This window comes from Genypterus blacodes, unplaced genomic scaffold (genome assembly GCF_046128005.1).
Source record: "Genypterus blacodes isolate CSIRO-AG114 ecotype Tasmania unplaced genomic scaffold, CSIRO-AGI_Gbla_v1 ptg000129l_1, whole genome shotgun sequence".
Classification (NCBI taxonomy): domain Eukaryota; kingdom Metazoa; phylum Chordata; class Actinopteri; order Ophidiiformes; family Ophidiidae; genus Genypterus; species Genypterus blacodes.
In genome coordinates this window covers 1,097,496-1,110,812 of record NW_027466931.1, presented here as the reverse complement: position 1 = coordinate 1,110,812, position 13,317 = coordinate 1,097,496, and the positions used below count along the sequence as shown (strand labels likewise).

At 43.0% G+C, this 13,317-nt stretch overlaps 2 protein-coding genes across 2 annotated transcripts in view; both read right to left on the bottom strand.

The window, feature by feature from the left end:
* LOC143010559 (butyrophilin subfamily 1 member A1-like) overlaps nt 1–13,317 on the bottom strand; it is a 95,477-nt gene that overhangs the window by 61,238 nt on the left and 20,922 nt on the right. Inside the window, exon 8 of the mRNA XM_076162936.1 lies at nt 10,215–10,315. Within this exon, the coding sequence (XP_076019051.1) occupies nt 10,215–10,315 (101 nt within the window). The remainder of the gene's footprint in view (nt 1–10,214; nt 10,316–13,317) is intronic.
* The window catches only part of LOC143010561 (uncharacterized), a 52,597-nt gene that overhangs the window by 38,406 nt on the left and 874 nt on the right, over nt 1–13,317 (bottom strand). The window contains exons 3-6 of the mRNA XM_076162939.1: nt 12,777–13,118; nt 12,382–12,669; nt 11,614–11,727; nt 11,371–11,510 (exon numbers count right to left, since the gene is read on the bottom strand). Of these exons, the coding sequence (XP_076019054.1) occupies nt 11,371–11,510; nt 11,614–11,727; nt 12,382–12,669; nt 12,777–13,118 (884 nt within the window). The remainder of the gene's footprint in view (nt 1–11,370; nt 11,511–11,613; nt 11,728–12,381; nt 12,670–12,776; nt 13,119–13,317) is intronic.

The following is a 13,317-nucleotide window of genomic DNA, read 5'->3' as shown; positions in this document are numbered from 1 at the left end:
GGGCGATCGCCGATTTCGAAGTGCGCACTCCCCCCGCCCCCCCTCAACAGAAGTGTTGTGTTCAATCGCAGCGTGAATTTCGAAGCGCGCAGACCGCGCAGTGATAGAAGTTCACCGGGATCTCTGCGGAGAGGTGGTCATTTTCTCACAGTCCTCAGGAAAAAGAGGCGCTGGTGAGCCTTCTTGACCAGATCCCCAAGAATTTAAAGCTGGTCACACGCTCCACCACACGCTGATGTGGATGGGTAGATGAGTGTCAGCATTCTTCCTGAAGTCCACAATGAGCTCCTTGGCCTTAATGGTGTTCAGCAGCAGGTTCTTGCCGTCACACCACGTAGCCAGGCGATGCTCCTCCTCCCTATAGGCTGACTCATGGTTGTTTGTGATGAGGCCAATCACCATTGCGTCATCTGCAAACTTGATGATGGTGTTGGAACCATGTCCAGGTCTGCGTCTGCAGCCGTGGGTGAAGAGGGAGTAGAGGAACGGGCTCAACACACAGCGTGGTGGGACGCCTGTGTTCAGGGTGAGGGTGGAAGAGCAGTGGTGGTCTGACCAAACATGTTGGGGCCTGTTGGCCAGGAAGTCCAGTAACCAGTTGCAGGTCGGAGCTGTGAAGCCCAGATCTGCAAGTTTGTTGATCAGCTTAGAGGGGATGCCAGTGTTAAATGCTGAACTGAAGTCTATGAACAGCATTCTTGCATATGTGTCCTTATTGTCCTGATGTGAGAGGACAGAGTGCAGCGCTATGGAGACTGCATCTTCTGTGCTCCTGTTCCTGCATTAAGCAAATTGAAAGTAGGCACTCCTCAGTCGTCTGTAATATTCACGGGCGGTTCTGTTCGCTTTTGGTGAATATGCATGGTGCTGAGTTTGGCTAATGTACTCGTCAAGTAGGACACTACAAAGCCTTGGGTAGCTGTGACGGATGCGAGATGGTTTTGTCTCAATAAATGCACGAACGCTACTGGAAGCTGTTTTCTCGATGGGCTTCAGTTTCTCACGTGAAGTGACATGAGGCAAATAAACAAGGCAGTGTTCAATTTCACGAAGATAATCGTTAACATTAGCATCCTTGTTTGTGGGATCAAAACACTCGTGGCAAGGGAGTCGAGCTGCCGCATGCGCAGGCCTGAGGCATGCTCCCACTTGTACCCATCTGACTCTTCAGATGAGGAGAACCGATGCTCACTCATTTCATCACGCTATGGGGCACAGTTACTTCCCTTTCGCCGTGAAGGCGGCATCCTGGAAGGCCGATACCTAGGGGACGCCTGAGTAGCTGAGGTGTGGCCCGAGGGGGAGAGGGACTGAGGCGTTTTGGTATGTCTGGTTGTTGTATTGTTCATCTTTAAATGTGTTTGATTTAATTTGAAGTGTTCATACCTGTACTGTTACTTGAAGAGTTCTCGGTTTGACGATGTCAATGCTGCGCCACTCTCAGTTTGCGCCATATGAGAGAAGGGCTGATGACTCGCATTTGGGAGACCGAATGTTACATTTATTTTATATCATTTGTACAGGTATGTGTTGTTCATTGTTTTCAGTAGTAATGCTGGTTGTGTTCTGCATTTTGTAGTTCATGTGTGGTCGAGTGCATTGTTCATTTCTACATTTCTACATTTCATTTCATTTATTTACCTACTAGAGTCACTCCGCTTCTAAAGAAACCAATTATTGACCCTTCAGACATCAATCCCTGTACCTCCACCAAAACAACCTCTTGGACCCCCACCAGTCCGGCTTCAAGGTGGGCCACTCGACCGAGACGGCCCTCCTGGCAGTGACCGAGTCACTCCAAACTGCTAGAGCGAACTCTCTCTCCTCTGTCCTGATTCTCCTGGACCTGTCTGCAGCATTCGACACGGTGAACCACCAGATCCTTCTCTCTACCCTTGAGGGAATGGGTGTCTCTGGCTCCGCGCTCTCCATGTTCGCGTCCTACCTGACAGGTCGCTCCTACCAGGTAACACTGAGAGGTTCTGTTTCGAAGCCACGTAGGCTCACCACTGGGGTTCCGCAAGGTTCGGTCTTGGGCCCTCTTCTTTTCTCCCTCTACACAACATCTCTTGGTTCGGTTATCCACTCCCATAACTTCTCCTACCACTGCTATGCTGATGACACCCAGCTGATTCTGTCGTTTCCTCCTTCTGACACCCAAGTGGAGACGCGCATCGCTGCTTGCCTGGCAGACATCTCGGGGTGGATGTCGAAGCACCACCTGAAGCTCAACCTGGACAAGACTGAGACGGTGTTTCTCCCGGGGAAGGGCTGCCCGCACCGAGACCTGGCCATCACCATAGATGACTCCGTGGTGACGTCTACTCGGACCGCGAGGAATCTGGGTGTGACCCTGGACGACCAACTGTCGTTCTCGGCAAACATCGCTTCGGTGACGCGTTCCTGCAGATTCCTCCTCTACAACATCCGGAGGATTCGTCCCTTCCTCACCGACAAGGCAGCGCAGGTGCTGATCCAGGCTCTTGTCATCTCCCGCCTGGACTACTGCAACTCCCTCCTTGCTGGCGCCCCGGCTTCCGCCATCAGACCTCTGGAGCTCGTCCAGAAAGCTGCTGCTCGTCTGGTGTTCAACCTTCCCAAGTTCTCCCACACAACTTGCCTTCTCCGTTCTCTACACTGGCTCCCCGTAGCTGCTCGCATCCAGTTTAAGACTCTGGTGTTAGCCTACAGGGCAGTGAAAGGAACAGCTCCAGGCTATGGTCAAGCCCTACACCCCTGGCCGACCACTTCGCTCTGCTGCCTCCAGGCGACTGGCTGCCCCAGCGCTCAGCGGCCCCTGCTTGCGATCGATGCGGTCACGGCTTTTCTCTGTTCTGGCACCTCAGTGGTGGAATGATCTCCCAACTGATGTCAGGGCAGCGGAGTCGCTGCCCATCTTTCGCCGCAGGCTGAAGACCCATCTCTTCAAGAAACACTACCCGGATCCTCCCTCTTAGGACATCACCTACTCTATCCTAGCTCTTCTGATGCTCTTGTTTTCCAATCTTTCATTTCTAATTTGTCCTTTTTTCTTTCATTTCTAATTTGTCCCTTTTTCTCATTCATCATAGTACCTAACTTATTGCACTTCTACTCTAGCTCTAGTTATGCTCTTAGCTGTTGGTTTAGGAAGGAAATGCACTTATGATTTCTTGTGACCTGAAGTTCTTCTATCTACCTTTGTTGAACACACTTATTGTAAGTCGGATAAAAGCGTCTGCTAAATGATCGTAATGTAATGTAATGTACTTACTTTGTGTCCTTAGAGGCACGTAACAAGTGCAGGTGTGTCAGTTCGCACCACGTTACTGAGAAGAGGGCTGATGACTCGGGTCTGGGAGACCGCATGTTACATTTATTTTATTTTATTTGTACAGGGAGACAATTATCAGCATTAAAGAAAGACCAGTAGCTGTCTGTGGTCCGGTCATTTCTTCACCAACACCAAATGAACACAACGCAGAGGTAACTAGGAGTGACGGATGTGCTGCCGGCCTGGTCAGAGAGTACAGCTGGTCAGCCACCCCCGTTACATACCGATCTGGGGTCTTTCATCTAGGAGAAAAATTAATGTGTCCCCAAAAGCAGCCTGACGTCCCCTGGAGAGAATGAATCAGTTGATAAGTTCTTGGCGGCCTTTTATATCCCAAATGACCTCAGAGGGCGTAGGTCATCATTTGACCAATGCTGCCTCATCACGGGAAGATCACTGACTGGAGTAAAAGTAATACAACACCAACGCAATATCCAAATATCATTCAAATAACCTTCATTTAGACTAAAATACTCAAAAGTACTTGATCATATACTTGTTAACGAAATAAAATTGGAATGATATACCTACCAGATACAGAGTACGAGGAGGAGAGCTGAGACCTGCCTCTTGCCTCCATGCTGACCGACTTGATTTTTGTGTGTTCTGTCTCTGTCTTCATTTGAGGAGGAGCTAATGTTTGGCATAGGTCACAGTGTCAATCATCATGATATCTCAATGATATTCATATTATTTAATTTTCATTGATAAGCTGTAAGTTGTACATTTTTGAAAAGCTGTTTTTTAAAATCTTTCTCTTTCACTCATGTAAAGCCTTTAATGGCTTAAAGACTTTACATGACTCCTCCCACCGGGGGGCGCTCCAATATAACTTCTATTTGCCAGTACTCCTCTGGCAGTCTGGGTCTTTGTTTTAGAGAAACTTGAAGTCGGATTCCATTTTCTGATATTTTCCTTCTAATTTTGGTGATTATCATTAAAAAAGGCAATAATAATTCATCATCTTTGAAATTCCTCCTGCAGCTTTTTGTTCTCCTCCTTCAGATGATTCAAGTTGGCTTCCATTACAATCATCTCTCTCTCTTTTTGTGCCATGTTGGACATCATCTCTCTTTGTGTTGCAGCTGTTGCAGCTGTTGCAGTTCCTGAGCTCTTACTTCAGATGTTTCCAACTGCATGAGACAAACACAGACGACATCTCAGATATACTGGCAGATGATTCTACCGGGCCTGGTTCCAAAGTTATGTCAGGTGGATTGATGTTTCATTTGGTGCATAAATAGTGAGGTCACATGTTTGATTGCATTAAACTAATTATTCATGAGAAACAGTAAGGATCTAAAAAAAATAAAACATTCCACATGTACAGTAGATACACTTGATGTGTAACATGTCAATGCAGTACAAAGTTACAAACATACAATGTTGTGAACATTTATTTGAGAATTGTGTTTGAGCAAACAAGAGAGAGCAGAGGAATTGAATTGCTTAAGCTACTATAAAGTATTTGACTAAAACTAAGATTAGTATTCGCTACATCAAAACAGCTCAAGAGTTTTCTTTGAATTCTCAGGAGGCTACATTAAATCTTTATTCTCATAACATTTAGACTTTTCCGCTAAATATTCTGTCTTTGTTCTGGCCCTAACACTCGGCCATGGCATTGAAATGTCTAATAATTGTAATAATGGTACTCACACAGGGCGATGCAGCGAGCTGTGACCTCCATGCTGTCTGGCTGCTGACTGAACATGCTGGGTGATTTAAATATAAAGCAGATCAGACCTTCCTCTTCCTCTTCCTGTGCTGCCTTTTTGTGGAGTAGATGTCAGGTATTTGAGTTGTACTTCTGCAAATTTTTCAATCAAGTTCAGGCCATCAGCAGTGGGTGGAGTCTAAGAGAAGCAGAATAAGGGAAACCCGCACACGCACACACACACACACACACACACACACACACACATATTCTCACCGTGGCTCAGGTGCTGCCCTCTGCAGTCAGTAAATCAGTAAAACATCCCTGAACTTGGTTGCCACGGTGACACAACACAGTGTTTATTGTTGCAGTGTATGTTCTGCTTCAACAGCTTCAAAGACAAATGCATAGAAAGTTAATTAAAACATGAGCAACATAACACACCAATACTAGTTTAGTTTAGTTTAGTTTAGTTTAGTTTAGTTTAGTTTAGTTTAGTTATCAAATATCAACAGTGTGTAAATCCTGACAGGAAATTCAGAGCGTCTCAGTTAAACATTAAGAGAATCAAATAATGATAATGATCTGATAGTAAACTATTTTATTTGAGGACTTTGGACTCTTAATCAGTGCTTTCATTTTCACTGAGGTGAGCCGACAATCACACACACACACACGCAGCAGGTACGTGTTCTTTACTGAAAGCAACAGATTCTTAGTTTTAACTGGTTATCAAAGTGACATATGTGTGAGTTCCTATACTCCTTTACATGCGATTAAAACAATGATATAAACAATCGTATATAAAGTTCGTAGCATTTCATTGTCTGAAGAGTTTTGAGTTGAGCTATCACTAATTTGTGGTGTTTTATTTATTTTTTCAGAATCCTGGTATTGTTCCCCTCAAAGGCAACATGTTATCAAGTGAGGACAGGAAATGCACATACATAACACACAGAGACACACTGTTTAGCAGCATCATGGCCTCTCTTTTCTGATTTACCTGCATGATACTAAAGGATTCTTGGAAATAGTTGATTCTCATTTGTCTGTCATTCTTTCAGCCTTTCACTAATGGCTCTGTCTGTATGGCATTTATCAGGTTATTGATGATCGTCCCTCCACACAGTAAAATGTTATAGTCCAGTCATTGCTCTGTTATTGAGTAAACTCCTGTTGTTGAAACGCCACCATCAGGTTGATTGATGTTTATTTTTTGTCATAATCAGTGTCCATCTCCACTTTTTGAGGAAAAGCCTCTCCCACTTGTATTTGGCGGCAAATTATGTAAAAACAGAAAGAACGTTTAAATCAATCTTGGTTCAAATATTGTGACAACTGACCCAAAAATCAGAATGGTGGAAAATCTAGTTGGGTGGAAATGAACCTATACTGTATGGGTCGATGTCGAAAGCCCCAAGGAATCCAGGGAAAACGCTTTAGATTAATGGTTCAAATGCAGTAGACCAAAATGTAAAAGTGAATATTACAGCGCCACTATCAGGCCAGACTGATCTGTGAAGATCTCTTCTTCACAGATTTTTCAATAAACAGCTGACAAACCAACACAGGTGAAAATAAAACATCCTTATAGGAAGTAACTACCAGCAACTTCACACAAATGAATCATCTGTGTTAACTTGTAGAAAGTGTCTTACAGGTGCTGCTGTGTGCTTTATCATTTCAGCTGGTGAGATTTATTTGATTGTTGGCGTGTGTGTGGGCGTTGCTGGCTTGGTGGCTGGCTGTGTGTGCATATGCAAGCGTAAGTAGCACATCACTGTCATATGCAGTATGTACACAGTGATGCATTTCAGTGTACAATCCTTGGTTTTCCATTTTCTTTCACCATGTAACTGACATCTGTCTGTCTGCCTGTCTAAATGTAATCATGTCCTTCCTCAAATGGGTTATGTTTCAGAAATGAATTAAAATGAATGAATATGTGTTGTTAGAAAATATAAATATAATTTTATTTACCTCTATGTTGTGCTTCTTTTTCTTCAGGCAAAAGACAGCCGGGTTCAGATGAGACGACAGGTCTAAATTCTAGACTGAAAGAGCTTAAATCTACCCTCATAAGAGATAGAGATCACATCTCACGTGAACTGGAGGAGAGAGAGCGCCAGGTGGAAGAGAACAAGACTAACCTTGAGTCAGTGGAAAGTGAAATTACAGAGAGAATAAGGGAGAATAGAATGGACACAGCACAGGATTTATTAAAGCGCAAACAAGAGCTGAGCAGAGAAAAAAACATCCTGACCCAGTGGAGAGCAGAAATGGAGCTCCAGCTCCTAAAAATGGAGAAACGTGTGGAGGCAGTGGAGGAAATGATTGACGAGTGCAGCGGTCAAATCGACCACTAGCAGCAGATCTCCAAACATTACTGCCTGATTCCAATGAGCCTGATCAAGAATCCATAACATTTTGTTGTAAGAAGCGCACCACACCCATTTGTAATCACTGCATTTTGTTTTTCTTCTCCAAAATGTTTCCTGTATCATTTTTGTCACATAGCATGTTTTGATCAAGCTAGACAAATGTTTTATCTTTGTTTTTTTTATATAATTTGCTGTGGCCGTGGCTTCTGTTTAAATAAATCTTTATTAAAGAACACGTTTAACATAGCAATGAGCAATTATGGGAAAATCTTGATCTTGAAGAAGTGAGCTGGAGCAGGATCTGAATCTGAACCTTGTGCTGGAATAGAATAGCTAGATGATAATCACCACGTCACCACTATCATGAATACCATAATATGCTGTAAGCATTTGCAAGAATTGAGAAAATAGCTACTATGACTGCTGCTCCGACCAAGAGTCTCCCTCTATCACAGGAAACACAGGACTCTCCAGGATCACAGAACCAGCAGTAGCTCAGTCTGCTGGGTCGCCAGCTGGGAAACGGAGCGTCGCCGGTTCGAATCCCCTGTGTGGACCAAGCAAGCAGACTGGTAGCTGGTGAGTTGCCAGTTTACCTCCAGAGCACTGCCAAGGTGCACATGAGCAAGGCACCAAGCCCCCACCTACTACATGACCGCCGAAAAAATGGCTGCCCTGCACCCCCTCTGAAATGCATGTGTTTGTGTGTGTGATATGTAAGAGGGGGTGCAAGATAAATTTCAATTGCATGTAATTTGTGTGTGAATTGCTGCAACATGATGAATAAAAACTTAATCTTAATCTTTAACTGTGGAAATGTATCACAAGAAGACTAGAGCAGCTAAGAAAGGAAAAGGAAAAATGGCTGATGAACAGAGGGAAGTGGGGTCAGAGGATGAATGTGAGATGTTAGACTGGAAATCTAAAGAATACAGTTTGGAGAAAATCAAATCCTTCTTCCAAGAGTCAATTCAAGATTAACTGATGAGAAAAAGAGAGGAGGTTTCACTCTACTTCCACTGTGCAACTTTATCAACTGAGTAATAAACTGTAAAATCGTTAATTTTGTACATTTTCATTCAGTATTACCATAAAAACAGACAGAAAGCATTCGAGGCACTGACAAATTAAAATAACATCAGTAAAAACACACTCATCATTTTTAGTATTTTAAGCAGCATTCAGCATTATGGATCTATTATCTGTTGTTCCCTCATGGCCATTTCCTGGTGGAAAACAAAAGCAAACAAACATTCAGATTAGTTACACATCTCATGTGACAGCTCAGACTGATGATGTAATGGTTGGTGTCACGTGATGTCAGACCTCTCCAGTTGCACTCTTGATGATGACCTTTATAGAGCTCTTATAGGTCCAGGCACCATAATGGCTCCACACCAGGTCTCCAGCTTTCTGGCATCCAGAATATGAAGCCCAAATCTGTTAAAGTCAAAGGTCACAAACTTAAATCAACATTCCTGTTCAGGTTTTCATGCTGAATGAAGGAATATAAATGGAAAGAACGAGTTGAGCAAAAGGTTCGGTAAAATCGAAAGATGCAACAAACACATTGAGCTATCGAGTAACACTCACAGTGACGCTGCATCCAGGCTTGAGAGCGGGCTGCTTATAAAACCTGTACGTGATGAAATTGTTGCAATCAATCTGGATCATCATCTGACAGTTACGCAACTGTTTTTCCTGCGTGATCAAAAATGGATAAGAGAGAGGAAGAGATGAAGAATGGATGACAAATCAGTCTATGAGACCAGAGGAGAGTGAGAATGTGGAGAGACAGGAGATGTTTGGAAACACCAGCATGGAATCTTCAAACCATGGAGGTCATTTACTCTGTGATCAGAAGTAATGAGAGTATAAATATATCTTTTAAACTTAGTTTTTTGTCATTCAATCTATATATATAGTGTACATTTGAACAATATAATGTTGCAATTGGCTCACCAGATAGTTACTTAAAGCATAGAAAGCAAACAAAAAAACATGAATAATATAGATATAAATATATACTGTACTAAAATGTATATAAACATTTTTGCTTTTTGAATGCTTTGCTATGCTACTACTATTGCTACCTATAGATTGCATAGAATAAACTGAATTATCTGTGTTTATTCATCATGGCGAGGAACAGCTTTCCTCGCAGTGGGCATGCTTTGCCCCTCCAAGCTAACAGCGATTTTGGGAATGGATGAATTTAATCAATAACTAATATATCAGTAAGAGCTCAAATACTCATCACTGCATTACCTCAGCAGAAATGTTCCTGAGACGAACATATTCGCCTTTCAGGTCGACCTCGTCCACAGTGATGATGCCTGCAGTCCAGTTAGGGCTGGGATGAAGGTGATAGAGTCAGAAGTGTTAGAGAGGAGGAGGTCACTGTGACTGTGATCAGAGGTCACAGTGACCCTGCTGGGTGGAGAGCTGAGTGACAGACAGCAATGGAACCACAATTAGCACTCAAGAGCTGAAGTAAGAACTCTGAACTACTGAAGATTGATTCAGTGCAACTTGATTTAGCAGCAAAGACTGAAACTACCTTCACCTCAAATGTGTCGTTACAAAAAGTTTCCTTTAGGTGTTTTGTGCTTTCATGTCAGTGTTTGTGTAAATGTGACCTTTATTGGTGAAGTTCTGGTCCAGTGTAGAGCCCTAGCCCCGCCCTATCCAGTTGCCGGTGCTACAGTGCCACCCAGTGGTTTGTATTTCGGGGAAGCTTGAAGTTCACTTCATCAGCCTTTTCCTTTTTTTTCTTCTAATTTTAGTGATCTCTTTAGTGAGTGGTTTATACTGTATTTCAAACTCATCAAAAAAGACAATAATTTAGAACATTTATACTTACTGCTGCAGTTTTCGATTCTCCTCCTTCAGATGATTCATGTTGGATTCCAATTCAGTCATCCCTTTCTCTTTTTGTTCCATGTCTGACTTCATTTTTGTCATCTCTCTCTCTTTTTGTTCCATGTCTGACTTCATTGTTGTCATCTGCTGACATTCATTAACCAACATGGAATAACTTCACTCAACAAGTTGCATTTCTGTTTTGAATGTGCAATAAACTGAAGATAAAGTAAAAATAACAGGTGATAAGAAAAAAGACCAAAAGAAGAAACTGAAAACAAACATTAGTGGCTGGAAAACAAATGAAATCATACATATGGTGGAGAACATGCAAAGAGGGAGAAATGAAGTAACACCTGAGCTAACAGAGCAGAAATACAAATGTAAAGAGAGGAACCTTTAGACGGTTTAGACGGTTTTCAGCTTCAGTCTTCTTCTGAAGCTCCTCCAGGTGCTTCTTCTTTGACTGTGAGAGAGGAGGACAGATGGAGAAGATGTAAAACTAAAGTGAAGTTTCCTGCTCGACATGCCAGCGGAAACATATGGAAGAAAAGCTTCATGGTGTTTCTTTCATGTTTCTCCTCACTTCCCATGAGAAAGAATTCCTTTATTTTCTCGAGCTTGAGAAATTCCCCTTTCAAACACACGCTTTATATTTCATGCAGTTGTACGAACAAGTTCCACACAAACGTAATCATGCCTCCTCCTAAACACATGCACCAGAGGGGGCACTGCAGGCAGCCAGGGTTACACCAATGCTGGGTGCCTGGGGTGGGGTGCCTTGCTCAAGGGCACCTTGGCATTGGCAACTCCCTGCCAATACCGACTTTTTGGTCCACAGGGGACTCGAACCGGCCACCAGAGAGACATATGGAAGCTAACGGAAACACTGATGCTAAACATTTGACTTTGACAACTCCAAAAAACAATTTCAGGTGTTGGTGCAAAGCTGGTGATGGAGACTCAGTGAGTGCTCTGCTAGGCTGGAAAGGTTTTGAAAACCTATGAACAATAAGCAACATGAAGCAGAACACTGAATGTAAACATATACTAACCCTTTTACTTATTGCTTAGTGATTATACCGATGATCAAAGGTACAATATGATCACTAATGGTACATTTAGTAAGATTTCTACATAAATTAATGTCAACTTACACGTTTGTCCTTTGTTTTGTTCTGCTTCAGGTCTTTCATTGTTATGTTTCCTGTCTGACTTTGTCCTCCAGTCAGACTTTGAACCTCAGAGTCGAGCTTCTTTCCTTCATCAATTTCATCCTTGTGCTCCTTTTTGGTTTCTGTGTGAATTTGCACACGATTTGCATCATTTATATTATGATGTGTAAAATGTTTGTGACTGAATGGAATGGCTTTTGATTATGAGATTAGTTTGTAACTTACTCCTTTGATTTTTGAGTTTCCACACAACAAAGGAAAGTAGAAGAGCAAACATGCCAACAGCCAAACCAATGCAGATGAAAACAACAGGACACGACTGGACCATGAAGAAATCATCTGAAAGAAAAAAACACATTTACATGTAAACAACAATTCAGTGGGTCTTTATATTCAAACGGGTTCATCCTGATGTTGCTACTATGAGGGACCCTCTGTCCTGCACCTCTTTGAGACAGCTTCATAGGCCACTTTTTCTAAATGAGCAGCCTCCTCCAAGCCCGCAACCTGCTTGCCTGATCCTCTCCCGCTAAAATTTAATCTTTGTCAGGTGCTTTGGGCCTCTTTGCTAAATATTATAAAATCACTCTCCACGTAGGTTGTGCCTGCTGTTTTCAAAGCAGCTGTTGTGAAACCTCTTTTAAAAAAATACAAAAATTTAGACCCAGACATTAAACAACTATAGACCCATTTCTAATCTTACCTTCCTCTCCAAAATTCTTGAAAAGAAAATAGCACAGTCTCCTATTTGCAGGAGAGTGATTAGCGAACCCAGGTATAGTTCAGGGCTTAGATAGACTCTGTCCATTCTTGGTCAGAGGTAGTGTGAGTGTAGTAAGAGGACGGGGCAGATTAGCTGATTCTCACTCTCCATCCTACCTTAATCCGCTCATTTTACATCCCATGTCTGTACTGATCACCTCTCTATATAGAATAGTTACAGACTTACAGTATGTCCATGAGCAAAAGAACATTGAGGAGATGTTTGCTCACCTGGAACGTGTATCTGTGTCTCTCTGGTCTGGTTGGTTTTGTTCTCTTGTAGTTTACATGTGAATGTGTTGCCGTGTTTGTTGTCCACAGTCACTGAGCTGCTGACAGTATAGAGACCATCAGGACCTCTGAGCGTCTCTGTAGGTCCAGCAGAGACGATGTTTCCCTCAGCGTCCAACCACAGCACCTCAGGCTCTGGATACCAGCCTGCAGATTCACACTCTAACATCACTGCACTGCTGGATGTATCGATCCCTGATAACCTGATCAGAGGCGATGACACCACACCTAAAGATGATGAGGAAATGGAGAAATTCAACCCATAGATTTAAAGGACTTGCTGTACGCCAAGGAGAGTTTGAACAATTATGTGTGTGGTGTGTGTAGCCACTCACCAACAACAAGATCAACAAAAGTGTCTATTTTCAGTGTTGGTATGAAGCATCTGTATCTTCCCTCATCTGAGAGTTTTGCTTTGGAAATTTTCAATGAAATGTTCCCGTGCTTCAGCTCATCAATGAACATTGACGCTCTTCCCATATACGATGGATGTTTTATGTGCACAAGTTCCTCCTTTTCACGCCACACAAACACATATCTGGGTCTCATGTCTGGTTTGGTCCACTCCAACGTCAAACCAGCTGAATCAGTGGCAGTTTCCAGAAGACACGGCAGAACGATGTCATCGCCACGTTTTGCCACTATAGGCTGAGGTGGACCAATCAGCTGAGACTGACCTAGAAACAATAGGCTCAGTATGAGAGGACGTTCTGATTGGCTGGCTGCTGTCTTTTAGAATCATATACCAGGACAGCTCAGCACAGTTCTATCAACAGAATCATATCCCATAAGCAGGATCCTGCAAGTATGTTCTGTCTGCACCCAGTGGGATGTCCTTAGAACGTTTTAATTAGTTGCTAAAACACCTCAGCTTGC